This window comes from Mchenga conophoros, linkage group LG14 (assembly GCF_057382185.1).
Source record: "Mchenga conophoros isolate Kocher_MC1m ecotype Shallow Benthic linkage group LG14, M_conophoros_male_GT1.1, whole genome shotgun sequence".
NCBI lineage: Eukaryota > Metazoa > Chordata > Actinopteri > Cichliformes > Cichlidae > Mchenga > Mchenga conophoros.
The window spans coordinates 19,981,377-20,009,047 of record NC_140539.1 but is presented as its reverse complement, the minus strand read 5'-3'; the positions used below and the strand labels follow the sequence as shown (position 1 = coordinate 20,009,047).

General features: G+C 38.9%; 1 protein-coding gene across 2 annotated transcripts in view; it reads left to right on the top strand.

The window, feature by feature from the left end:
- LOC146559635 (leucine-rich repeat and fibronectin type III domain-containing protein 1-like protein) overlaps positions 1-20,295 on the top strand; it is a 189,223-nt gene extending 168,928 nt beyond the window's left edge. The window contains exons 9-11 of one of the 2 annotated variants that reach the window (XM_085243275.1): positions 10,170-10,816; positions 16,274-16,372; positions 19,457-20,295. In XM_085243275.1, coding sequence (XP_085099401.1) covers positions 10,170-10,816; positions 16,274-16,326 — 700 coding nt within the window. In that variant the 3' untranslated portion in view covers positions 16,327-16,372; positions 19,457-20,295. The remainder of the gene's footprint in view (positions 1-10,169; positions 10,817-16,273; positions 16,373-19,456) is intronic. The other variant, XM_085243276.1, reaches the window with a different exon arrangement.
- Positions 20,296-27,671: the final 7,376 nt, after the last annotated feature.

Sequence of the window (27,671 nt, the reverse complement as noted above, 5' to 3'; positions counted from 1 at the left end):
TGCGACTCAGTCCCCAAGGCCGGCGACCAAAGTGCAGACCAAAAAGGCGATGGATGGACTGAATTAAAGATGACGTGAAGAAGATCGGCGCCAACCTGAACAACGCCCTTTACCGTGCCGAATGGAAGCGGCTTTGCAGAAAAGCAACCCGCAGAGCGGAAATAACGCTAGGAGGAAGAACAATGAGCTCTCAAAAATATGCTTTCAAAAGATATTAGACTTTAGCTTTGAGAAACTAAACTGTGATAAATAGGCATAGCAAAACTGCATGAACAAAAAAAAACTGATTCAGTATGACAGCTATTTATTTTCGATCTGACATTTTTTTTTCAATATCTGATGGTTTAACCACCACTTACATCATCTATAAAGGTGAAACTGTTGTTGCAAGGCAGTTAAACACATCTAATCTGCCTCAATATATGGGTGTAAGCGAAGCATGAGGAAATGAATCGAAGTTAAACAGACAGAGAAGCTAAGAAATTAAATTTGATGGAAGAAATAAATCAGGAGAGGATTGAGCGAGATGGAAAGACATGAAAAGAGAAGTTTGAGGACCATTTGGGAGGAAAATTATGTGCATGGTGTAGCGATAGAGAAAAAGAGGGAGAGAAAAGAAAGAGCACGGCTATTTCAAAATGAATGCTGCTGTGAAAAACGAACAGATCGAGCCAGTCAGTAGGACTTTAAAAATACTGACTCAGTTCCCTTGGGGATGCTGCAGGGGGACATCTCACCTCTTAAGATAGGGCAACTAGACAGGGCCCTCAGTTTGCCAGCTCCCAAAGGAGAGTTCCACTCAGAATCATTATGTGGCACTTATTTTCATAATTAAAGCTTGTAACATCAAATTCTGCCCCTGGGTCTTGTGAATACCTAATGGCTATGGTACGCTGCAAAAAAAAACAAAAAAACATGACAAGCTCTGAAAGTAATTTGACGTATTTTTTGAAAGTCCGTTTTGTTTTCATAATGATTGGTTTCAATAAATGATACCATTTTTGGCAGGCACTTTTGTTAGTTGTAAGAAATCCGCTTCTTTTGCTGTGAAGCTTGATGAGGTTCTGCCGAATCCACCAGTTAATATAACATCCATGTTTTGCTCAGTGACACAGTTAGTGTGATTTTTTTTCTTTTTGCAGTGCGTCTAGCAGATGGACAGAGTTTGTGTACTTCAGGGACTTTGCTGTCAAACCTTTGCCCTCTTCTATTCTGGACTGTCTGCGCTGGTTGAATAATTGGCACATTAAATTATTTAAAAAAGCAGTCAGGGCACATTATCATAAATATTCACTTGACGTTTTGCTTAGATCAACAGTTGCAAGCCAAAGCTCTGGATGTGACTCCGCGACACTGCATGTGTCTGTGTGCGCGCATGCTTGTGTGGATATCCATTGCGGGTGCCCCAGGGCTGATTGATTGACAGTATTTACAAACAAAGCTTCTTCCTGCCAGTCAACCTAAGTAAATGCAGACAGCATGAAAATGTCAGGCTTATGACAGACCCAGATGTGTGTACACATAACTGCACTGTGCATGTAAATGTCAGCCACACTCAGAGTGGGCACACTCACTCGTGAACATGCACACAAAGGACTGAGCAGTGCAGCGGCCCTCGTCACTTTGCTGTTGTAACAAGAGCCTCTAACAAACCTGTCACTGTTCTCGCCTGAGACAAGACAATAATGACATGCTAACAAAGTAGAGCTGCTGAGAATAGGTCTATTACCATGTATTAATGCTATTTGTGGCTACAGACACTGAGGCCTATAGCTCTGCTGTAAGTCTTCTAGCAAATATTGTGCCATTCTCCGCTGAAAAAAACTCCGACTGCAGTCTGTTATATAACGTAGTAATTGACTCTAAGCATTAGACTGTGACATCCTATGAACACTTTGGATGCTGTAAAGTACCATAAGGTTCTGATCTTAAATGTTTTGACTGGTGTTTTGTACAGATAAGGTTGTTACTTGGTAGTTGAGTCTAGATGTTTGTGATAATATGTAACATTTACTTGCTGGCATTGAATACCGAATATATGTAGTTATTGAGATTTGGTCAATCTCGTGAGTTTATGGAAGTGTAGAACTCTTGTGACCTTTTTAGCGCCCCTTCTTTATATCGAGTCCATGAAGAAATTATTTTGTGTAACAACCTGAAATACATATACGTGCGATCTCACATTTATGGCTGCACTGCACTGTGCGTCTGTCCCTAGATCTTCAAAGTGTGCTTTGGAATACAAGTCATTAGATGGGAATTGCACAGATAAGTTGTGCTTTGCAGTACACAAGCGAGGAATAACCTGCGGAAATGACAGCAATCTACAATAATTACTAGTCTTTGAATGCAATTGCATTGAAAGGCGTTAGAGATGAAAAGGCATGAAAACAACATTGATGAAGGAGGGGGAAACTTGTCAATATAAAGTCTCTGTAAAAATGCGGCGATACATGAGAGAATAGGACTGATGGTTTTCAAAACACACTATCAGAAGATTGAAGGGTCGAAACAATTTCCTCTGAACCCGATTGCACCTCAAAAAAAGTATATGCAGAGATGGCAGCATTATCGTAGTTATTCAGTATTCAGGATGATACATGTGCTGTGACAGATTGCTCTGTGTCAGAGCCCAGGGGATGTCTTGCACTGATCACAGGTCACTGTGAAATCTCCCTCGGCTCTCGGTAAAGATTATAAGTAGTCTGTTGAGAGTGAAGTGCATTTTATATTAATAGGAATTATTTTAAACCAGGATTCAAAGACACTGTGTGAAAAGTAGGATTTTTTTCAGTAAGAAGCCTGTAACTTGCTACAGAAATTCAGGTTAAAGGCTGTTCACAGGAATTTAGAGACACCATAGAGAACTTCCAGGATCTGGGAATATAGAAGTGGAATTTGAATTTCGGGTAATTTTACAAGCCTGAGAAGTCTGGTGGTTCAAGCTTGTTTCTAAGCTTAAAAGAGTGATAAAGTGATAAAGAAATGTAGAAATGACTGTTAAGCATATGCAATCACTTGTTATTCTGATTATTCTGCTGCATGCAGTATTTTTATACATGTGTACACTCAGCCACATAGTAGTTTAAGGGGTAATCTGATTTTTTTTGTTTATTTTTTAATCGATATGATTTGTGTAAGTGTTTCCATGTAAAGTTGTGGTGTGAGGAAAAAGCACATTACATGCTGTTTTCTCAAAGTAGTAAAACCTGATTTTCCACAACGATTATTTTCAAAAACACATACACATAGATAATTTTTAGAAACAAAGTCACTGTCCCCAAGAATTGGGATCTCTGGAATTTTCAGATGACATAAAATTTACAGTGAACTAGTTATAGCCAGCATGGCAATCATCCCACTGTATGTACCCAAAGTTAGCAACACTTACTGTTGAGATTCTGACCACTTGTGGTATTTTAAACCTCTTTAAAAAGTGAACTGCCAAGCAGCTGCCTGAGGCAACTGTTGTTGTGATTTGGGACTATTTAGACAAAACTGAATTGAATTGAAATAGTCTCACAGACGATATAGCACCTAAAAGGTCAACTTTGATATAAATATTGATCTTTATAAGATATATACTTCTAATTTTCATAAGCAACATAAGCAAAAAACTCTAGCACCCTCACAGGAACAAATATGCTTGTAATCAGACTGCTGTGCTGCACCTACATGAACCAAAATAGCAGGTGTGCTTGGAGACACCCACATAGTTGGTGCACCCAAGACCTACAGTACTGCTTTGCAAGGACGAGGATTGAATAGTGGCCCCCGTCTCACTGCTCTCTCTATATAAACAATAGCTCATTGCGTAGCTTCCATGTGTCATTTTAGTGACGTTAAAGAAATGAAAAGTGCCATTTTCTGCATTTCCAAATGACTCGTTAATCTGACTAGTCTCTTGCTTGAGGTATATTTAAACGTGTAAGCATAATATCCGGTAATCTGATTGGTTCTTTTTGTGTACTTGAATGGATCTAGTATAGCTATGTGTAGGCGCAGATTCATGTGTATGTGTGTTTCCATGTTAACCTGGGGGTGTGAGCGTCAAACCGAAGAGTGACAAAACATGACTGACTGTTAATCTGTTTGTGTGATGCGCGAGTGAGCAAGAGAGCAGCAGTCATACAGACCATTAGTGTAGATCAGTAGTAGTGTGTGCTTGTGTGAATGTGAATCATGGAAGAAGTTAACTCTGTGTGTGTGTGTGTGTGTGTGTGTGTGTGTGTGTGTGTGTGTGTGTGTGTGTGTGTGTGTGTGTGCGTGCGTGCGTGCGTGCGTGTGTGTGTGTGTGTCCAACTATGGTTGAACCCATTAACTGAATAAACCATCCAGTATGATTGCAGTGTCAAATGGGTATGCTGAAGCATTTCTGCTTGGCCCAGCAGTCCTTGTCCTTTTTAAAGTCATGACACACTTACACAGGATCAAAAACTCAGCGGCACAATTAATTATTGATTGGTTGGAAATGCTGCATCAATCCTCATGCATCTGTATAATAGCGGATGTACAAAACACAAACAGATGCTGGCCAATGTGCAAATTAAATGCCATGTGTTAATTTACTCTGATATAATTGAAGTTTATTCTACCATTTGTGTATCTGGCAAAACTGTGCAGTGGTAAATAAGAAAATTATCCTCCAAGCTGAAGGAATATGTTCACCCTCGTGTGTCAGCAAACATTCCTTGAGCGAGACTCCTTGCCAAAGGCATTAAATCCTACGTTTCTCCAATACTGTTTTGTAAGTGATCCTATTTGAACTCATTCATGGTGAAATGGTAAATGGCCTGTATTTGTATAGCGCTTTACTAGTCCCTAAGGACCCCAAAGCGCTTTACACGTTCAGTCATCCACCCATTCACACTGGTGATGGCAAGCTACATTGTAGCCACAGCCACCCTGAGGCTCACTGACAGAGGCGAGACTGCGCCACCGGGCCCTCTGACCTCGAACCGGCAACCTTCCGATTACAAGGCGAACTCCCAACTCTTGAGCCACGATCGCCCAATAAATAATAAGTCAGAAAGCATCTCTATAAGAACAGGTCAATTTCACAAATGCAACACACAAAACGGAGATGAATAGTCCTCTACTTAACAAATCCTGCTTGTTAAAGTTTAACATAGCAAGATGGTGGTGGTATTTTTTGTTTGAATAACATCTCTCCCTAGAATTCGCCTCACCTCAACCTACCCACTCGCTTTACGATTCACATGCAGCTGCCTTTTAGCAAAGCCTCAGGGCAGTTGACGTTTCCTGGATTAATTCCTATTAGGAAAAGAGCACTTATAGGCAGGGGGACACACCGGGGGATTCCCCTAGTGTTTTGGAATAGATTTTCCCTTCTAGATGATGATTATGGGCAAAGAGAATTTGAATGGAATGAAAAGGTTCACAGATCCATTCATACGCAGTGTGGCTGCATAAGACTGATCCTTACAACATAATATTAATGACCTTACATGTACTCTGGTCCTGTGGTCTGTATGGTTTCAAGACTTAACTCAATAGTGCAGACTGCGAGCCAGCTTGAGCAGTGTGTTTTCCTTGTGAAGATAAAACCTAATAAAAAATATAATTTTTTCTGTTAAATTAAAGATCATTTATCATCAGTTACTCCTTGTACTCTGTCTGCCCTTCATCCACTTTAGCTAGACTTCACAAACTATGGCTTAACCCAAAACCTATTCATTTAACATGTATTACTATTTGTGCCAATTGATAAGAAAAAATGTCTCTGTCTATTGTAATGTAAAGTCATACAAATAGTTTCCTTTCAATGAGCTTATGTCCCACAGAAGGATGCATCTGTCATATTTTTCAGCCTAATCATTATGAAACAGAATAAAACAAATCAAATCAATATGACAAAGAACTCACTGAAACAAAAACAAATGACAGCAAATCACAACAAAGCCAAAAATATCAAGGATTGGCTAAGAACACAGCACATTACACACTGGAGTGTCTTTATTACTACTCTCCATTGTTTCACAGTATATTGGCACAGTTATCCCCTATACTCTGTCAGAGAGATTCACACTTTCCACTGCACTTTCATTTTGAAGGAATATCACCGCTAGTATGTTCTAACTTCAGCATTCACTGAGCATTGTTATCTACTTTATATTATTATGAAAAGTAGTTCACAGCTATAATTGGAAGCAATACAGTGACAAATATTAAAAATTTGCTCCCTCTGTCTCCATGACAGTTTAATTCTGATCAGTCACGACTTTTACATAATGTGTTTTGAGTCACACTGTTTAGCTCCTGAGGGCATTTTTACACACCTCAGTTTGCATCATGTGAAACACGCTGCATCTTTTCGCAGCAGCTAGACTCTGGTGTAAGTTTAACCAAAAAGATACTTGTTAAAACTGAAAGCAATGTGTCATACTGCAGATTTTGGATTGGAAGCCCACATGTGCCTCATGGATTTCACTAAAGGACATTGCCAGCCCCACTCTCCTACAGATTTTCTAAAATTTCTCCCCTGGTAATCTATGATTTAGTTTCTCACACTGCAAAGATGAGAAAAGGTACAAAAAGCTATCATTTTGTCTAAACAGCTTGAGGAGAACTCCCAGTTTGCAGTAGTTTGAAGTTTATTAAAGTGGACAGAGGTGATATTTACTTATAGATACATACAGTTTATATACAATTTAAAATAGGATCTTTGCCAAGCTGCCGGTTAGAGACCAACCATAGATACCGCAGTGTTTGTGTTGTGTGCAAACACTGACTTTGCCACAGCTCTGTACCATTTATATCAGCACTGACGGTGCATATACTTGCTGCAGCATTGTACTGAATGATAGGTGTTGTCACTGAGACAAAACCTCTCAGTGCTAGTATAGGATGAGAAGAAGTTAAAACCACCAGAAAGTCTTTTCAAACTGTTGCAACATGTCTCTGTATAATCTATGACTCTCTTCATAGCTTCTGTACTGATACATCATTAAGTTAGCAATAAAACCAGACACAGGCTTACCCTCATGTCTTCAAGCTCACAGTATTGACCATGGCAACTGTGTGAGGTTACAAAACAACGAACAAACAGCCGAAATCCTAGTCCTGACTCCTAGTCCCATAGGACCTTAGCCCTGTTGTGCTCAACCACCTTGGTGTCTCATATTTTGTCTTGTAGTCCATATGCAGCACAGATGTTCCTGTACACTATCCCCACCACTTATGGTTAAGGTTATGCCTTTTAGCATACAGTACATGGTCCAACCTTCCTGCTACTATGTGTTGGATAGTCTCCGTGCATCTTTAGACAGTCTGCAACAACAGTCCTATTGACTGTGGTAGACTTCTGGATCTATGGATCTGATACTTAAGGCCTGTTCTTTTGCTGCCATGATCATAATCTCTGTGATTTCTCCTAAGCCAGCCTTTGGATAAGTGTGGCCTCAGCCACACTTATCCAATCCGAATAATATCTGGATGTCCTTTCTATAGATCCTGTTGAGATGGTGAGACGATATGCCATTCACTCCTGGCATACAGCTTGATGTCATCCATGTACAGAACGTGGTTGATGGTGACTCCTTTCCTAGATCTGTGTCCTAGATCCACTGTTATTGATGAGCTGGCTTAGTGGGTTTTGGGATGTGAAGAACAGCAGTGGGGACAGTGCGTCACTATGGTACCTTTGCACTTAATGGTGACTTACTTGGTACAACAGACTTTAAGTTGGCCTCTGGTGTCATCTTCCGCAGTCACGTTGAGTTCTTGATGAATGTTGTTATCACACTGTTGGCCTTGTCCAGTGCCAAGAATTCCTGTATCCATGTGTGGATGACTCATAGGCTTTCTTATAGTCAGTGCAGGCATTGCTCATGTTGGTCTGCCAGATCTTAGAATCCTGGTATGTTGCTATCAACCAAGAACTGTTGCACTGGCAACATGTTGTTATTTTAATGCCCTACTGAGCTGTGCTCATGTATCGACTCATGTGCCTACTCAGCTTGTTTGCTATGATGCCTGAGAAAAGCTTATATGCTGTGGAGAGGGAGGTAATCATCCAGTAGTTTAATGGTGTTGTGCCCTTGTGGGAATCCTTCATGACCAGGATAGTTCTGCCTTGTGTTAGCCCCTTTGGACAAGTACCTGTTTTTAGCAACCCCCTTGCGTGATCTCAGATCATGCTATTATTTGTTGAAGATTCCAGATTTGATTCTTAGGATCTCAGTTCAGGGGTCCTTTCACAGCAGTTCACGACCACATGAGAAATCACTCACACACACAAATATAGAACGACACACAGAGTGTTATCTGTCAAGTTGTACTTCGTGGTTGGGGTTGATGCCATTGATGAGTTTGGCATTGGGACTGGACCAGCCAATGCCATGCTCCTACAAAGACTGAAGAGAAAGACTGAAGAACAGGACAGAGTCTCCCACCCCATGCATGTAAATGTTGGTGAACTGCAGAGCTCCTTCAGTGACAGACTGCTGCATCCTAGATGCATGAAGGAGCGTTTCCGCAGGTCCTTCCTCCCTGCAGCTGTCAGACTGTACAATCAGAACTGCTCCCAACAAACATAGATGTTTACATCAATGCTGTAACTGCAATAAGTTAATTAACCAATTCGCACAACAACCTGGTTTGCCTCTTATCTGTAGTTATTTTTATTTGATTTAATAACTGTACAATACTCTGTATATAGTAACCATTGTCCTTAATGTAACTATGTAAGAAAAATTGTGTATGTTTCTGTTCTGTGTGCTGTGTACTCTCTGTTTGTATATGTGTCTTTTTGGCTGCTGTTACAACCAAATTTTTCCTTGTGGGACAATTAAAGGATTATTCTATTCTATTCTATGAAGTGCACAATGAGAAGAATCAGGAGTGTTTAATCAGAGAATGATGAATTCTACAGCTGTGAGGGATGACTCTTTGTGTTAGTCAAGTCATAGACTTATAAATTCCCACTCTCTGGGGAAATTAGGCCACTGAGGTCACTGTTGTGCCATAGGCAGCACAGAAATATCTAATGATAGTGCATATGTCATCAGTGCAGCTTTTATAACATAACACAGAAAAATACAAGGAAGCAAAACAGGAAGATCCATAAATCATTTTCAGAAAGGACTTTTTTGCTGCATGGCTCTTCCTTGCTGGTTTAATTGGTACAGTGTAGTAGTAAATGGTCACAGGTTTGGATAAACCGGGTTTCTGTTGGTCCGATGAGAGTGCTGTGCAATGTCACTGAAATCACCAAAGCAAGATATTGCGGCACTCTGTCCAATAGCTTACACTAGTAAACAATTAGCCAATATATAACTGTTCATTTCTTGTAATTTATTAAGTTAATTACCCTAACTACCACCTAATGACTCTGCTGAAGTTCACAATTGTAGTACTTTATCCACTCAAACCAAAATGTCATGTCTGAACTATAAACTGGCTGACAGTGTTGTTGTTGTCGTCAAAGTAATTAAAAATGCAAGTTATTCAATGAGATGACCTTTAGCTTATAGAAATATCTTTCTACAAGACAAGGTTGTTTAAATCTGTATGCTTATTTCAGTGAAAAGCCACAAAGTAAGAGCCTCAAATAAAGTAAGTTTCAGACTCAATGAAATAAAAATAGAAATGCTCTTTTTTTAAGTTGTCTTCAGTATCCCACTTGTGGCAATTTCTGTCAAACATTTCATTTGCAGGGACCACATCCTCAGTTAGATTGACGGTGTTTCATGAAAGAGAGTGGCTCCTGGGCTGGGCAGATTCCCATGTACTAACGAGAGGCTTGAGAACTGAGACAAGGGGAGCAGGGTGGAGCACAAAAATGCAAAATAAACAGCCTATAGAGCAGGAAGGCATATGTACTCATGGAAGGTGTGGTCCCACCCTTGAAATTCAGATAAATTATCTCCAATTTGTTTATCTGCTGATACGTTTTTGCTGGTCATACTATTGCCTGAAAATCCAAGGAAATTAATTAGCTATCAGTAAATATGCTTGTATCACACTAATTGCATGTCCACTTAACCATATATATACCAACCATGAAGCCTGAGGACAAACTTGCGAGTAAGATGAATAATTGTAATAGAGAAGAATCAGTTAAACATGCTCTACATGTAGGGAAAAAAATATGTGAAGGTGAACTCACATCTTCTTTTCCTTTGTGTTCTTCTTTCTTGTCATGGCAGAATGATTCCATCCAGCAGCAACGACTTCCTGGTGCGGGACCTCGCTGCTGGACGTAGCTATGATCTTTGTGTCCTGGCCGTGTTTGATGACGTCATCACATCGCTGACTGCAACTCGTCCTTTGGGCTGTCTGTCATTTACCACAGACACAGAGTTCAGCCAGTGCCAAGCATTGCACAGCCACTTCTTGGGTGGTACTATGATCATCATCATTGGAGGGATTATTGTTGCTTCTGTGCTTGTTTTTATTATCATCTTAATGATACGATACAAGGTTTACAGCCACCAAGGGGCAGGCCATGGAAAAGCAGCCATCACTGCGACTGCGCCAAGACCGCAGAGCAATGGACAAGGAGGCAGTCAGGTCCAAGTCCTTCCTCGCTCTGCCTCAAAGATGACTGACAGCCATGACGACCAAGTCCTCGGACCGTCCAGGGCAATGTCGCCTAGCAACACTCTGCGAGACACTGTCACGTTGGTCGAGGAGGAGAGCAGTGGACAGAGCCTAATGACAAGGACTGACTCGTCAGCAAACGAGGAGTTGCTCTCACCCACGAAGTCCCGCTTCTCCTCCAGGGTCGCCATTGAGATGAAAATTCGACCGCCATCTGTTGCCAAAGAGCCCACCTCTCCCAAAGAACTGGCAGGTATTAGAGAGCTAGTGGAAAAGATACAGACATAGCAAATTCAAGCAACTGAGCAGAGTTTAGAGAAAGTAAAAGTTGACAGAGTAGGAGTGGGGAAAACGTGGAAAGGAGGGACACAAAGAAATTCGGTCAAACAGGAAAAGCTGGTGGATGAGAAATAGACAATGTGAAATGCAGGGTGTAAAACTGAGTAAGATAATAATGAAGAGAAGAGCATTGTGTGAATGAGAAAATGAGTACGAGAGATCCCATTCTAGTGCACTAGAATGAAAGTAAGAGAGAGACAGAGGGTGAGACAATTCATCAAATTTCAGTCTGTAGGGCTGCAGCAGCAACTCAAGTTGTTTTTAAATCTCTTCTGTGTGATTGCATATTCCTTTTTTCCAAAAAATGAATGGAAAAAAAGTCTTGAATTAACCTTCCTATAGTGAACTGAAAACCTCCCCATGCTCATTTATTTTTGTTTTCAGCTCTTTCCAAATGCCAGACTTCTTCTGTTGAACGCTCAGAAGGGGTACATGCTGACTCAAAGTTTTTAAATTTGTGAAGAAGATGAAGAATGATGCTGCAACTTTGTTGCCAAAATTTTAGTTTTTTTTAGTTTCTGGAAAGCTTGGCTAGACAACAGATAATAACCAAATAAATCTTCATGTTTTTGTGTTAGAGGAGAGAGGGATTTGATAATGCATGTGGGAGTACCTGTCACACATTATTCCAGTTAACACCTCTCACATTAGAGCGCTGCAAACTATTAGTCTTTAAGCACTCCAAGAAAGCCTGCTTGCCTTTAGAAATGACACATCCCAAGTGCTAAAGAGTGAAAAAGCTACTTCAGTACAAAAGAAAGGCTGTATGCACTGGCTTACATTCAATATCAAGCTGGAAAAAGCCCAAGTCACTTATAAAGTTAAATGTGACTTCAATAGCACTGAATGCTAGATCTGTTGGGGGTGGGGGGGGTATATAAAAGTTTTGTGTTTTCCTCTTTGTAATAAACATTTATTACAGTGTTAAAGACCCTACAGATAACCAGATTAGTTTAAATACTGTATTGCAGAGAGCGAGAGGAGAAAGGGGGAGACCGTGCAACAGACCATTTTATGTGAATCCAAGAAATGTGTTTTACAGCAGATTCATGAAAAGTCTACTTGAAGAATCTCCAGGATTATCAGAGTCTGGCACACATGTGTTATATAGAAGTAATACACTATACATAATGCAGAAAGTAATCAATGCAGAAACAGCTATTATTAATGAATGTAAAATTATATAAGACAACAACTTGTACTTGTCAACCTTTTCATCTGGTGTAATAGGCATGCAAGCTCATGTGAGCAGCAAAAACACTCAGCAAAAGCTACAGCTAGGTTTATTTATACAGTACTTCATGATGATGTATAATTGAAAGTTTAAAACACACAATCAAAAAGAAGGAATATAAAACAAAGAAATGTAAATAAATAAAGCTGGATTACCTTGGACAGAGGAGGGAAGATGAATGATTAAATATTTAAATGTGCTTGTTTGATCCATAGAAATAAGAAAAAGACATTTTGAAGATATGCATGATCCACATGACGGGTTGAAATTAAGCTTAGTCACGACCAATTTGCTGAACCGAAATTGGTTAAATCCTCAGAACCATTAGTACTACTTGAGCTTTAGGCTTCCATTCACTGTTTTTTTTATCTCTGGGCTCTTTGGTCTAATCAACGATCGGCCTCTTGTGCCAGCTTGAAAATACTGTTTTTAGTTTTTACAGCAGTGGCCTTCGGCATGCCATCAGAAAATAGCTTTATTAGACAGTCTGAAAGAAATAGAACGATAGAGAGATAATTTGTCATTGTAATCATTTAATGAAGAGAGTAAATTATCCAAGTAGTGCAAAATACATGATTGCAATAATGCACAAATCTGCTTGATTATAATTCTACTGTAGTTTTCTTAGCATGCAAGATACTGGTGGAAAATTGCTTTTACGTAACAGTCTTTGCCAGCTATTAGATAAAACCTACTTTGTGTAATCAAGAGCACTTCCTTGTTCCAAACTTCTGAAACGACTTGCACATGTTCTCAGAGATTGCTTGAAACCGTCAATGGATCCCTCATAATATAAATCCAGAAAATCATGTGGATATTTGGGGGGAAGTAAAATTTCCCTGTACTAAGCCTACTCCAGTGCATTTCCCCTTTAACACTAATCCATTCAGGAAATGGGGGTTTCATTGGAATGAATAAATGAAGACATCATTTCACATGAGGGGCTTAAAGAGCTGAGTGGAAATACTTTATCAGCGGTTGATATGTCATTCAATTGGCCTCTGTGAATGAGCTGAAATGAGGTGTCATTGAGCCTCATGTTGATAGCAGGGAGGAAACGAGAGATCTGTGCAGAGTATAGGAGCTTAGCCAGCAAAGTGAGGGAGCGCTTTCACCTTCATCAATTTTGACGGTTTGGTTGTCTCTCTTATATTAATACAACAATGTTAGATGTTGCTTTTATCAGAATTCATTGTGTCCAGCATTAACAAAAAATGTACCATTGATATTAATTGGTTTTTGACTTCGGACATTATAGTGCAAAAAATCTCAAGCCACCCACTTGTATTGCCAGGATAATGGGAAATAGGAAATAACGTACATTGAAATACTGTATATGAGGTAAAAAAAAAAAAAAGTTTGCACAATTCTAACAAACATCAAACTCAATATGTGATATGACCACCTTTATTCTTTAACACAGCCTGAACAGTCTTTTTATTTCTTTAAGGAATAGATCTCCAGGATTCTTGAATTTCTTGAATTTTCAGTTCAGTTGCCGTGTAATTAACTGGGACCATTTCTGAACACGCTTCAGTGAACAGTAGGTCTCAGGTCCTGTGTCAGGTCTTTGCTAGATTTCTTCCTATTTCTTAAGGACATGACTTTCTAACACACTTTTTTTTATTTAGGCCTGCCACGTTTGTTGTCTGTTACTTGTTCCATTTTCTTAACTTGTTTAAAGGATACACTGCACAATGTACTGATAGCACTTTGGAAATAACCTTGTTTGTGCAAAAAATATAATTTTATGCCGGCCTCTGACATATTTTGTTGATTTAACAAAATCCACAAAATGTGTCTCTCTGAAACAAATAATGTTCTTCCCATAATTATGAGTTCCTCTGAAAATGGCCAGGTAAAAGGATTGGATTGAAAGTTAGAGAAAAAGCATTCAATGTTCAAAGACCTTCAGAAAACCTGGAGGACTGCTGGTTAACTTCACTTTAAAACTTTACAAGAAAGTCTGGATCTTTAGAAGCCAAATATGAAGAAATGAGGCTTTGCACAGCTGTGCACCGTACTGTACTCAAACACATTGTTTTAAGCTGTTTTAATTTTTTTAATACTAATAAAGCTTTGACGACAACTTTACACATACAGTTCAGCAAGTGTGCCAGGAGGTTGATGGCCACATTGCGGTTGCAAAGTAGATGAGTTAGGCAGCGCTCATTAAAACTGGTTAGAATTTTGGGAATTGTGAAAGAAAAAAAACCCTTGAATTTTATTTTGTTGCACCATTGAGGTAACACCATATGCATAAACTCAAATATTCCCCCTATAGGCCTAATTAACCTTATCTCAACCTTATCTAACTGAAGTATGCTAGTCAGGGAAGCCTCCAAACAACATCCCAGACTAAAAGACATGCAAATAAACCAATTATTATTGTTTTTATTTTGACATTTTACCCAGGAGGAAAAAGTTACAGTTGGCCTTTTATGTTCTTTGTTTCCTTCCTTTGATTCCAGGATCGTTGGCACTTTGAGGGAAACCTACAGTGAGGGATAATACCCATGTGTTTGTACAAAGGCTGTTGGAGTTTCTCAGGGTGTAACTGTGTCTGTGATGTGTTTCACTGGTTGCTGCATTGCAGAGAAAGGCAACATTGATCTGATCAGAGAGCCACAGTGAGTCAGAGCGCCTGAGGAACAGAGCAACTGACAGATACACAGGAAAACCCCATTAAATGCCCGCAGTTGTGAAAAAAATAAACATGTTTCTTCATGGTAGTTTAATTCTTTAAGACTATTTGCTCTTATATATTCATAGGAATTGAATGCAGTATTTTATTTATTTATTAAATGGATGAGAAGTCCCACGATTATGGCACAAAGACAAAATGTTCAGTGTTGGACTAAAAAAGACACACTTTTAAACATAACAAAGCTACTACTATCTGTGACAACTGTTAATAAAGCTAACCAAATGGGCTTTTCTGGTTGGGAGGCATTAAATGGAAAGATGCACTTACGAGATAAACGTGGTTTTTGAACATTAAAACAATAAACAATATTCTCATAGAAATGTTCAGTATATAAATACTCCATAAATTAATAAAATATAGGCACTTTCAACTTGAAAAATGTAAAACTATCACAGAATTTGAAAATGAATCAAAGAAGAAATGCACATCAGAGATCATTTTAGCAGTCAAGTTGTCACCTTGCTTTTTAGCTCTATGGTACAAGGATGCAGCATGTGGGTTCAGGATTAGAAGCAGCTCTTTAACCTGAATACTAAGTGGGGAATTTTCTATCTGGATTAGTAGTAATTATATGCTTGACACAAACATATTATGATTATGTCAAGCAACGCATTATTAGTTCAATAACAGGCAAACAAACACTGAATGTGTGTGTGTGTTAGAGCACAAACACATAAAGACGCACACATTGTTGGGGGGAAAAAACAGATAAACCATTTCTTTTATGAGGTTAAGACTGAACATTTAGGTTAATTTAAGGACAAGACATCAGGTAACAAATGCAGTGTGCAGTGTCCTTACAAGAGATGGAAAAAATTTGTGTATGTAAGCTCAGGGTCAGTCACTAAATCCCTGCAGGTTTGTGCCTGCATTTGTGTGTGGTTATGTACAAGGTTTATCTGCCTTGAGCCAGTACATATGTTCCCACAAGGTTAGTCAGGATAGAAAAATACTTAAGCACAGCGCAAGGACACTTGCACTTCTGTGTGAAGTGCAAGTGTGTGTTCTCCCCGTGGCCCATCCATGACCCTGTAGCCTGTCTGTCCTCTGTGTATTTTAATCTATCATCACTCCTTTCACTGTCATCCCATATGCCCGGCCTCATTCTTCACTGCCGTCTGTCTCTCTGAATACATCTCTTGGAATCGGCCAGGCCTCTTCCCCTCCCGCTGTTCACAAGTGCTCCCACATGCTTTTCTCTCATCTTCTTTACCCATTTTCCAACTGCCCTGACATTGTTGCTTGTTCTCTCTCTCTCCACTGAATAGATTTTTTTTTTTATTTCTTTTGCTGTTTAGCTGTATCTATATCAGTGTTTTTCCTCTGCTTCCTCTTTCTCTCTGTGTCCTTTCACTCATTCGCTGTTTTTGGCTCCGTTTCATTCTCCATTTCTCTCCCCCTCTCTCTGTCTGACTCTTGGACGCCTCCAGCAGCAGACGACAGGCGGCCTCGTAGTGTGGAATGGAGGGACTTTAACATCTGAAGGTCTCTCAGCCTCTCAAAGAGATTGCGCCACTACAACACACAGAGTAATGACTGCCACTTTAAATTTTAGCACTCCCTGGTTTTTGTTTTCTCCTGTAGCAAGCAGTTTCTTCATTTCTCTTACCTGTGTCATTATTCCTAACTTGTCTTTCCCTACTGCAGCCTCACGTCTTTGCAGCATGCTGCAATCTGACCCTTTAGCAACTGCAGCTAAATAACAGCAACCACAATTGTGTTTCATTATCTAGTGATTTTGAGTACTGACATTTGAGAGATGTATCCTTGAAATTCCTGCCTCTGCTGTATTATAATGACTGAAAATAGCATCTTGAAATCATAAAAATACCTATAGTTACCTATAGTTAGTCCCTTAGATGACTGATTAGTGCGAATAAATGTGCCCCTGACGATTAGGGCACATTTAATTTAAATAGTGTTTTACTTAATTATCATTTTTAAAGTAAGCACGTTTTGTTTACTGTTTATCATTTTTGAAATTCTGCTGCTTTTCAAAGACCTGTGTGGAAGTAAACTGAAAATGCTCTACATTTCTGGCTACTGGACAAACTTGCCAGTTACTTGAAAAATCTTGTTGAGTAAAGTTATACCACATTTTTGGTTGTTTCGTTTTTTTATTCTATTTCAACAATTCTGAGAAATTATTAGTTATAATCGGTTAATTGTTGACAGCTATGGGAATGTGCACAAATCTTGAGTCATCCCTTATTATTTAATGAACTTTACTTCCCTTAGTTTATGAAAAGTAAGGAAATTATTTGTTGTAACAACCGTTCTTGGCATTAATCTTAATCACTTGAAAGCCTGTGTATTTCCCCTAAATGATGGGACATTTGTAAGGAAAATGCATTTGCGGGTTGATCAGGAGAGTTGAGTTTGTGTGTTGCACCCATGAAAACTTGCCAGATCATCTCTGACAATGCCAAACAGTGTATTCTGCTACTGACTCTTGTCTTGAGCTTCTGGTGCCCCAGATGGCTTATTGGTGTCTGATTACCAGCACTTGTGAGCATGGACCCTGCTACAACAGTATGGAATCTGCTCCAAGCATACTATATTTGACTAATCTGGATAGGGCCCATGCTATAGGTCAACTGTAAAACTTCAAGCTAATGTTCCACAAAACCAAGTTGCAGCTTTATTTGGAGTGAGCCCTAGGTAAATCCCCCAATTGAAGGGCAAGTTCCATAGAACTGGTGATTTCAGAGACAGGATGCAAAGTGGCTGTCCCAGAAAGAGAACGCCAAAAGAAGACAATTTCTCATCCTGTCAGCAGTTAAGAACTATAGGCAGTCTTCTACAGAATCAAGATTTGCAGAACGATATGGCTGATGGTCTCTACCCAGACAGCAGTACAACAGTAGTTGTTTGGCGTAAACAAGGAACATTTGGAAAGATTTTTGTGTTTTTCCTGGTTTTGGTGTATAATTTGGCATACTTAAGCCTTTTCTCTTTGCTTCTCTTCCGTAAGTATGGCTTCATGACAATCACCCGTCCACTGAGACCATTTCTAAGAGGCTTCATAGTAGATGGATCAGCTACATAGCAAGATGCATTTTATCAGGGCGTGTGTTGGATCATTGTTGGATTTTCTTTTTCATAAAGATATGACTTCTAGATGCTGTTAATCTGCTGTACATAATCATCTTGTTAGCACAAAAATACTATTTTATGCATGTCAACATGTGCAATCTTTGGCATTTTTTATAGGTTCCACCAATTCCACCAGTTTTCACTTTGCTAAGTTTTCTGTTATGTGTAGACACAACACCGGTTCATCCCTTTAGTTAGATGCCTTTTTATGTTTGAATGTTTTATAGGTCAGTGTTAAGTCCTCTGAAAATGGTAAAATATAGGCACTGGACTGAAAATGAGAGGGAAAAAGGGCAATGTTCAAAGAAAAAGTTTGAATCGCCTCCAGAAAGCCTGGAGAATTATTGCTCAAGACCACATTAAAAAATTACAAGAAAGTCTGGGTACTTGGAAGCAAAATATAAAGAAATAATGGGTGGCTTAAGACTTTTGCATTGTACTGTATAACTATAGAGTGATTCTCAGGATAAATAAGTAGTTGTCTTTCTTACTTTATGCTCCCTTCTTCCTTTCTTCCCGACATTCCTTTCATCTTGTTTCTCCTGGCTGCTCTTTTGCTGAAACTGCTTCTATCCATTATTACGTCTCCTTTCTTTTCTGTTTTAAATTTATAACACCTCTGTCTGTCTGGTTGTGTTTCACCCCTCATACTGTTTTATGATCATCATATACTACCTTTTCCTCTCAAAGAGTGATGGAGGAGAAGAGGTGAATGGAGTGCAGAATGATGGAGGAGAAAACTGTGGAGATATGCAGTGGTTGTGATGGATGAATACAGTCCGAGGCATTAAAAAGACTGTTCTTCATTATTAAACCGACACAATAAGCACTGGCTGTACATAAATGCTGTTATGAAATATTCTTGCTGACAGATACAGTTAAGAAATGCTCTCCCGACAAACAGACACATTACAAATAACACCTGCAGCAACATACTGCCACAACAAGTACAACCTCATCACTCTCCCAGCTATTGCTCATCTTTGCTTTTTCTTGTCAGCAAACCCTCCTTACGTGGGCATTTATTATATCTCTCGACAAATAGCAGTTGCACCTTAAGATACAAAAGAACACAAGCTACACGCTTTTAATACTAATGTGTACATATTTGTTCTTAAGGGCCATTTTGATATGAAGACATTGCATCCTTTAACCTTTAGAAACACTAAACTGATCCAAACATGATTTGGAGCCTTGTCCTTTTCAAATGTCTGGCTCTAAGCCAGGTGTGATTTTAAAACAAAGACAGCAACAACATAACATTTGAACCTTCACTACCTATAAAAGTAGTTTATGTGTGTTTTACCCTAGGAGGTACTGTCAGAAATTTTTATCAGTAGTTTTTTTTTCTTAAACTTTTAAGTTAAGGCAGCTAAAAAAAAAAAAGATCTGCTGGTTCTAGATACCCATTTTTATACCTGCTCTTGTTCTGATAGTAATTTGCTTTTTCCAAATCTTAACACTGTATACCCACGGTTCTATTTTCAAACCTTGTTTTCAATCTTCTTTTCTCTTAGAGCCCTGATGTTGTTGTGTGAAGACTGGATGCTGCCCACTGGGAAAAGCTGGTGAAACCACCTGAAGAATAAAGGCCCTATAGCTTATGTTCCTGTATCTCCTGTTCACTGTACCCATTAATTTGTCGCCATGAATATCACAGGGTTATAGACCTGTAGTCTTCAGTTTACATTCGAGTGCTTCTCCTGGTTCTCATTTCTGGATTGGACAACTGTGTCAAGGCCTGGTGTCTGCTTGGTTGCTGATTGGCCAGCTGGTGCAAGATCTGGCTGGCAGTGTGACATACCAATCAGTTTTCATGAAGGAGATTTGTTTTTACTTTATAGCCTCTGCACCAGTGTTGAAGCGGAGACGTATAAAGGGGCATATGGATATGTTTCAACATAAGAATGGACAAAGACTTCGACATGCATGGACAGAAAAGGCCGAACAGTGAGCAAGCAAGATGAATGCATAGACAATCACATTCAGCCTAGGAATACAATGCAATAGACTGCATAAACAGGTAAAAAAAGAGTTTAAAAAAGCTTCTGGAGGGGTCTGTTTTGGGCATGAACATATACAGCTTTCTTGGCTCAAGGCGCTCGCCAGTGTTTATCCCTGTGGAATAAAATAATTCAATTAAATTGAACCAAGCAAAACTGTTCCTGGGCTGAACTGGAGATGGACATTAACTCACCAGACCCTGATTTTTTTTAATAAAAATGTTACCCTTGGAAAAAACAGTACATAGTAAAACTTGAACTGAATTGAAAAACCTGGACCCAACAGGACCTTAACTAGAACTGTACAGTGATCAGAGTTCTGATACTGATTAAACTGTACCAGATTACCAAGGACTGGTTTGGGTCTAGTGTGTGTATTCTGCAGCTCTGGCCTCTATGTCTTCTGCTTTCCACTGGACAGGTGAGGACCTGATGAACCCTTACCAACCTCCCTTACATCTTTCCTCGCTCCCTTAAACAGGTGAGTAATCTGCTAATTAGCTTATTAACCTAGCCAAAGTGGGAGCCAAATGAGAAGTTCTTGAGCCCAAAGATCCAGGCTCATTAATTAACGTGACATATGGTAGGCCACCAGTAGTCACCTTGGCCATCCACAGTCCTGCCCCTGAGTTTAAGACACACTTAGATTCTACAGTGTCTCCTCCTGTAGTGAGTAGTCTGTAACCTAATGAGGGCAATGCTTTAATGAGTGCCTATCTAATTGCTGTCACCTAGACAATTAGAGAGCTATCCTAGCTAAACGATCTGCTTTCCTAATACTCTCCTATGGCAATATCACAACAGGCGACAGGAAATGCTTCCCCATCCTGTTTGTCTCTTGGTCTTTTACTGTCTGAGTCACTCCTTATCTCATACATATCACTCCCTCTGTCCATCAGATCACTTTTTCCCTTCCCGCCTGAGCCTGTGATTGAATACTGGTGGAGAATATAATATGCTGCAGGAGGATATGGTTATGAGTGAACAGCACAGCCCCGGGGATGGTCTTTGCCTGTATGGGAGGATAGGGGGGTCAATAATATCTGCTTAGTCAGCACAGAAGCTGATGTCTGAAGCTTCAGAACTTATCCAGCGCTCAGCCTAAAAAGAGATCTTCACTTATAGATTGAATTTATCCTCTTATTAGAGGTAATCACAACAATATTTGTTTGTTGTTGTCGTTTTAGAAATCTTGTTCCAGACTTCATAAAGCGATGTTGATCTTTATTTGACAGAAATCTACAAAAGATAAAAAGGCACAAAGAAAGTGCCCCTTTTATCTTAAATGGCTTTAAATGAAAAACAGCAGAGATTAGAATGGTCATGCAGCTTTAGCTCATTGAAAGTATATCTTTCTCCACATAATTTGGCTTTCCCCCTGCCATGTAGTGTCAATGGCACCCACACTGTTTCAAATGAATTTTAATCAAATAGTAGATGTACTGTTATCTGTTTGCCACAGATGGAAACACTGCTTTAATAACTTGCTTATAAGAGATTCATAATTCTACAAAGAGCATTTTATCAACTAGACTTAATTTAACTGATCCAATTATTGTGTTTACACAAAAAAATAGGCAATTTAAGGCCGTGGTGTAATTGCCTATCATAATTTGAGAGCATTTACCTTTGCGTTTAACAAACAATAATTTTCTTTAACAGCAGTTCTGTGCAGAGCACAATCTGATTAGTTGCTTTTGCAGTGGTGTTTATGTAGGGAAATTAGCTCACTGTGAGGGATAGCTCTTGATATCATAAATATCATAAAAAATGGAGAGAAATTGGCTTGATTGTGGGGAAACAGTGCAATAAATACACATAAAATGTTAAATGGCCATCCATAGACTTGCCAGCTTAATCAAAATAAGACTTTTTTCCTATTATAAGTAACTATAAGTAGCTTTTTCTCTTAAAATGAGGTAACAAGGGATCTGATATGAGTTGGGGAATAAGATGCGAACAATAGAAACAATAGGAAAGTTAAGAATAAATTAAGAATATGAGAAAGTGTTGACGTTTTTTCTATGGTTTTCTAAGAACGTGCTTGTGCTTTTTTTTTTGGGGGGGGGGGGGGGGTGTTCCTACAGTAATTACTTAGTCCAGTTTAAGTTTATTTACATCAGAAACTAAATGTAGTTGCAGTTTGAACACAGGATTCAGTAAGTAAAATAAAAACAAGAGAAATTTTTAAAATGTTACAGACATGTAATTACTCCTGTATATAACGTTAAAGGAAATGTAACAGGAAATGTGTGATTTCTGCTGTGTTTTGACTGGGCAGCACAACAAAGATGTTATTTTCTTCTGGTAAGTGATGGTTATGAGATGTTGCAGGGACAACCAGTAATGATGGTGTCTCCAGCTTAAATTTGCATTTCAATTACAAAGTGACACAGACACCTTCATTGTTCATTCAGTAATGGCACCAGCAATGAATCAATCAGTCAGTGTTCTTGGTCTGGCACACAAACACAAGAACCAAAGTGGCTGTTAAGAGTACTTCAATCACAGTTAACAGTTTTTATATACCTATGACCGTAGTAATTGTCTGTGTGCATCTATGTGAACTCACTTTCTATGTGAAAGTGTGATTGCAGAAGTGGTTTAGATATCACAAATTGTTTACACCCGTAAGCATCTCCTCTGACTATTGATGCTGATGATTGTCCGCAGAGAGAGAGAGAGAGAAACAAGACAAAACTGATAAGCGAACATTTCTCTTCTTTTATCTTCCAACTAGCCTTTAGCGCCTTTGGCTGAAGCTCTTTTTATTTTGTACATTCACATTAAATCTTTGCCAACTTGTTAGTGTGTGATGAACTACAGAAATTGATTCATTCCATTGTAATTGTTGCAATGACATAAAGGGTATTGATGTCATTCCGGCTTTTGTGAAAAGCCAAATGTTGCACACTAGCAACACTGACACTAGCAAACTCAGCTCTGATCATAATAATTAACAATTAGCACGCTGTTATTAAACACAAAGTGATTGATTTTTGTAATGACCTCTTCAGACTGCACAGCATTATCTCAAAAGTGCATTGGTTGGTCTTTTGCATTGTTACATAATGCAACATGATTGATAACAAATTTATGTAATTCGTTAACTGACGTGTCAAACTGATTTATGACATTGTTTTTTCTCATGTGACAGGGGTTCACATAATCCTTAACGTTTAATGTTAATGACCTCAGTTTGGTTTATCATCCTACATGAATATAGTGCTTATCCCTTCCACGACAAGATCGTTCAGCTGGGGGAAGAAACAAAGAAAAAAACATTATCTTCACTAATAAAAACGATGGCCATTTTTTTTACCTTCCATTCTGTAAGTTGTTAAAGTGAATGACGGTTTCTGCAAATGAAAGACATTATTTTATGTTTAAAGTTAAGCTCAGGTCATTATAGCATGCTAAGATCCTATTTTTGTGCATTAATTATAATCTCTATGTGAAAAAAAGGCATATTGATCAGTTTAAGCATGTCAAAAATGGTAGAAAATCATCATCATCAAAATTATTATATTTGATTTATTTGTACAAGTGAATGAGGTCTCTGTCAGTTACACTTACATATCTAAAAACAGCTGTTCAAGATATTAGAAAAGGAAAATACACAAAATTAATACACAAAATGTCTACGCTGTGAGCATGGAGTGTGTGTCTGTGTGTGTGTGTGTGTGTGTGTGTACTACTGTGGTGTCTGATCCATAATGATATAAGTAGAGAATCCTACAAGAGCATGTCCTAACAGTGAGAGAAGCTCACATGTACCAGAGGGAGAAGAATGTGAAAATGTAGGAAAGAAATGCTAACACCAGCAGGAAATGCGGGCTCCGTGAGATAATTCAAAATATCCATGCATGCTTTTCCACTATAGGCTAATGTGGTGTTCTGGTATACACAAGTGCTTCAGGCACGATTTTATCCTGCCAGTAAGGCTTGTTGAACTGGACTGTTAGGTAGAAGAGTGAAATGAGAAGGAGAATCTGAGGATGATAAGAAGCTACTTAAATGAAGATTTTGTAGAGCAGAAAGGAGAAAAACAGTTTGAAAAAGAAGAGGAGAGAAGAGAGGACGTGACGGCGATGGGCAGGAGTGAAATAGGAGGAGAACGAAAGGAGAAAGAATACACAGAAGACAGGAGAACAGCAAGTGGGATGTGTGGAGGATTATGCAGTGTCTATTGAGATACAGCTGTATTGTGCTATAAGGGTGTCTTTGGTTACTCAGAAAGAAAAAAAATGATAGTATGAATCACAGATGACAATGCATACACACAATGCATGTTTATTTTTAACCGTGTTTATTGTATGATGCCTCTTCTAGATGGCAAATGAAAGATCTTGTTGCAAGGCAGATGATGTGCACAGATGAACAAATGTGTGAACACGTGGACACACATTCAGCAAGACGAGATATTCCTATGGAAACGTCATGTCACGTGCAGTGGATATGTGCATCTATTTTAACGAGTACATTCTGAGCATGTTTCATTCTTTGTGTGATGTTATAACATGCATTTTCACTAACGTACGAGGCATATTATAGGTGTTTCCCCCCCCAAGAAAACACTCATCTTTATTTTTCCTAGTTTTAATTGGGACAGTGTTTTTTCTGTCACAAGTGCACCATGAGGAGATATTTTTGTGTTGGGCAAAATATAGTTTGTGTTTCGCTCTCGCGTTGCCAGCGTTCAACTGCACCGTGAGCCAGCATCTGCTTTTCCTTAAATCAACTTCTATTTCATAGCCGGCAAGAGCCAGGACGTAACCGACACCATAAACAAACTTCAAACCTCGACTTCAATGTACTGAACTAATGGCCGCGTCTTCAGAAGAAATTCTAATGTATTATTGCTACAGAAGCCAGTATTAGACAAAATTAAATGTGGAAGGTAAAGTGGCTGCAATAGCTCAACGTAGTATCTTATTAGTTTCTCAGTAGAAGCAGTTTACTGCAACTAGCTCAACGTAGTGTCTTATTAGTTTCTCGGTAGAAGCAGTTTATTTAACACACTGGGATTCAGCCTCAACTTATGTTGTTAGTATCTTGCGCCAAAAACCAGACACCGACAAATTTACTGTGAAAATACATGTGACTCAGTGAACAGATTAATTTGGAAAGCCCAATATGCACATTTGGTATTTATAATACAACAGGCTGTGCTTACCTTTTTATATTTGGACCGGTCCTCTGTTCACCTCGCCTCACGATCTCACCAAAGGCCAAATCTGCCCCTCCTCAGCACACCAAAGATCCGGGTCACGGCACCAAGTTGTTGAAATCTCCCAATTCTTTGAATCTTTGGGCTGAAGGAAGGACAATACTCGGTGTATTTATGCTCAATCAACAATCATTTATTTCCATACAATTCAACACTTAAGAGCATAAGAACCATCATGATGGGGAGACATGCCTGAAGAGGGTCACAGCAAGTCTCAAAATGGTGACGGGTTGCTCAGCTTTTTATAGTCTCTAGTGGCCCCCATCTAGTCGTAAAAGCCAAAACATCACATTCTTTCTCTGTTACAGCGCCTAAGTTATGACCTCGGCAGTTGTTTCTCTGCTTTCTGTAAGGTGGGGGTATGGAATGTGGTCGGTCTATCTCCCCTGTCTTAGACACAGAGTCTCCTGCTTACAATCTTCTCTTCATGATTCAACAATTAAGCATGTAACACATTCACAGCAGATCAAGGATACAGAGTGATGCACACTTGTCTAATAAACTAATAAGTGAATATGTTCTTTTAACTCAAAAGTATAACGAGAACTAAACTACATACAGCTCACACACTCTATATTAAAGGGTATAATATGATCTACAGCAGTATTCTAATTCAACTACTTTGATTACATATATATAAGGTAACATATAATAACAGAATAATCTAGTAATTTGCAAATTATTGTTTTGGTCACTCCCAGATTGCTTTGGTCGCCTGTAGTGTGAATGGAACAAGCCTATTTGACTGCAAACAGTCCTTAGATAGATTTTTGGTGCATCTTCTCACACCTCTTTGCACCTAAAGTCAGCTTTCCAGCAATACACATTTTTCCCTATCAACCTTTGGTTGTCACCAAGGTTCATCACTTACAAGGACTTGGATGAAAGCTTGATAATTAAGTTCTGTGAGCCAAGAGTTTTACAATGGCACTTTTTTATTAAAAATATAAAACGCTGGATTCTTATGAGATTATTTATTGCATTTGAAGTGCTAAATAATGAGAAGGGCAGTACTGCTGCAGTCAGGTGACAATGAATTGGAGTAGCTCTAGAATATATTTGAAGGATCCCAAAAGTGAGAGTGGTGTTATCAGATGTCTTTCCACAAATCATAATATTTGATAAACTGTAATTTTAAACTGTAAAACTAATAATAATTTAAGTGTTTAATGTGGTTAGAAATTTTAAATCTTGAGCATTTTTAATGCCTAAATCCATATTGGTCATAATTCACGAGCTCTTTCTCAATAGAAGCAATAGAAGGATTAAAGCTCTGGAAAGAAGTATAGCTCTTTTCAGGAAGTTAAATAGAGAGTAAGCAGTTGGGCTTATCTGACAAAACTGTAACCAAAATGGAAAAAAATAAACATTTTGAAAGAACATGCAACATCACAGGTCTGTGTCAATAAATTGGGATGAAAGATTGGCTTCAGCACTTTTCCTTTCAGAAGCTCATTGTGCCACAGTGTGTGGAGTGTAGAGGCAAGGACCCAGATGCACAATACAAAGGTTCAACAAAAATCAAGAATAAATGGCTAAAAAAAAAAGTCTAATAAACAAACTCTAAAGGGTAACAAGCAGATATTAAAAAAAACTGCCATAGACAGACAAAGAGGGAGACAGGACTACTTATACACTGAGGGCTGATGAGGGAATGACAGGAGGGGAATTACACAGAGGTGAAAGTAATTAACAACACAGAGTTAAAAGAAACTACAGATGACTAATGTTCTACTTTAGCACATCAGTCATTTACAGTGCGTTATCCGAGGGAAAATCACCAGTCAGCTTTTGTGAACTTGGATGATTTGTCTTTTTACTAATATTCACCTAAGGTGGTTAGACAGACATGCTTAGAAAGATACAGATATCGAATTATATGTCCCAGTGAAGTACACCAGACCTCCACAGATTGCTAGCAGAGCTGGTGAATATGTTTAGATGAAGAAGTGAATGATGAAAAAAAGATGTGTATTGTCCGATGAGACTTCAGAGGCTAAATAAGTTTGCTCTCTGCTTACTTACTCCCTGATGCCACCACCAACCAGTCAAGCTGCAGCTTACATCTGTCCAGACTGATATACATAAATTAAAGCAAAATGCAATAAGTTGACACCAAACATCTGAACAGCTTTGACTTATGGTCACAATCCACCCCCTCTGTTCCCAACAAATAATGGTAAACAAATGTGTTCTTGCAGAAAATTAGAGTGTTGACTTGGTCTTTGTCCTTTTCGAATAGAAAATGAAAAATCATTAAAATGTGTTTTCTCACTCTGACTTCCCAATTCTGATCTGTTCACCCGTGAGTCAAAGTGAAGGTAAATGTGCCAGATGTGATAACATTTCCTCTCTGTGTTCCTGAGAGATTTGCAAGAACGAGACAGATGTGTCACGTTGACCTTGATCTTTAACTGACAGCGCCTAATTATTTCTTTCTTGAGTCTAAGTCAACATTTGTACCAAATTCTGAAAAAATAGATAAGTTTAATAATTCAG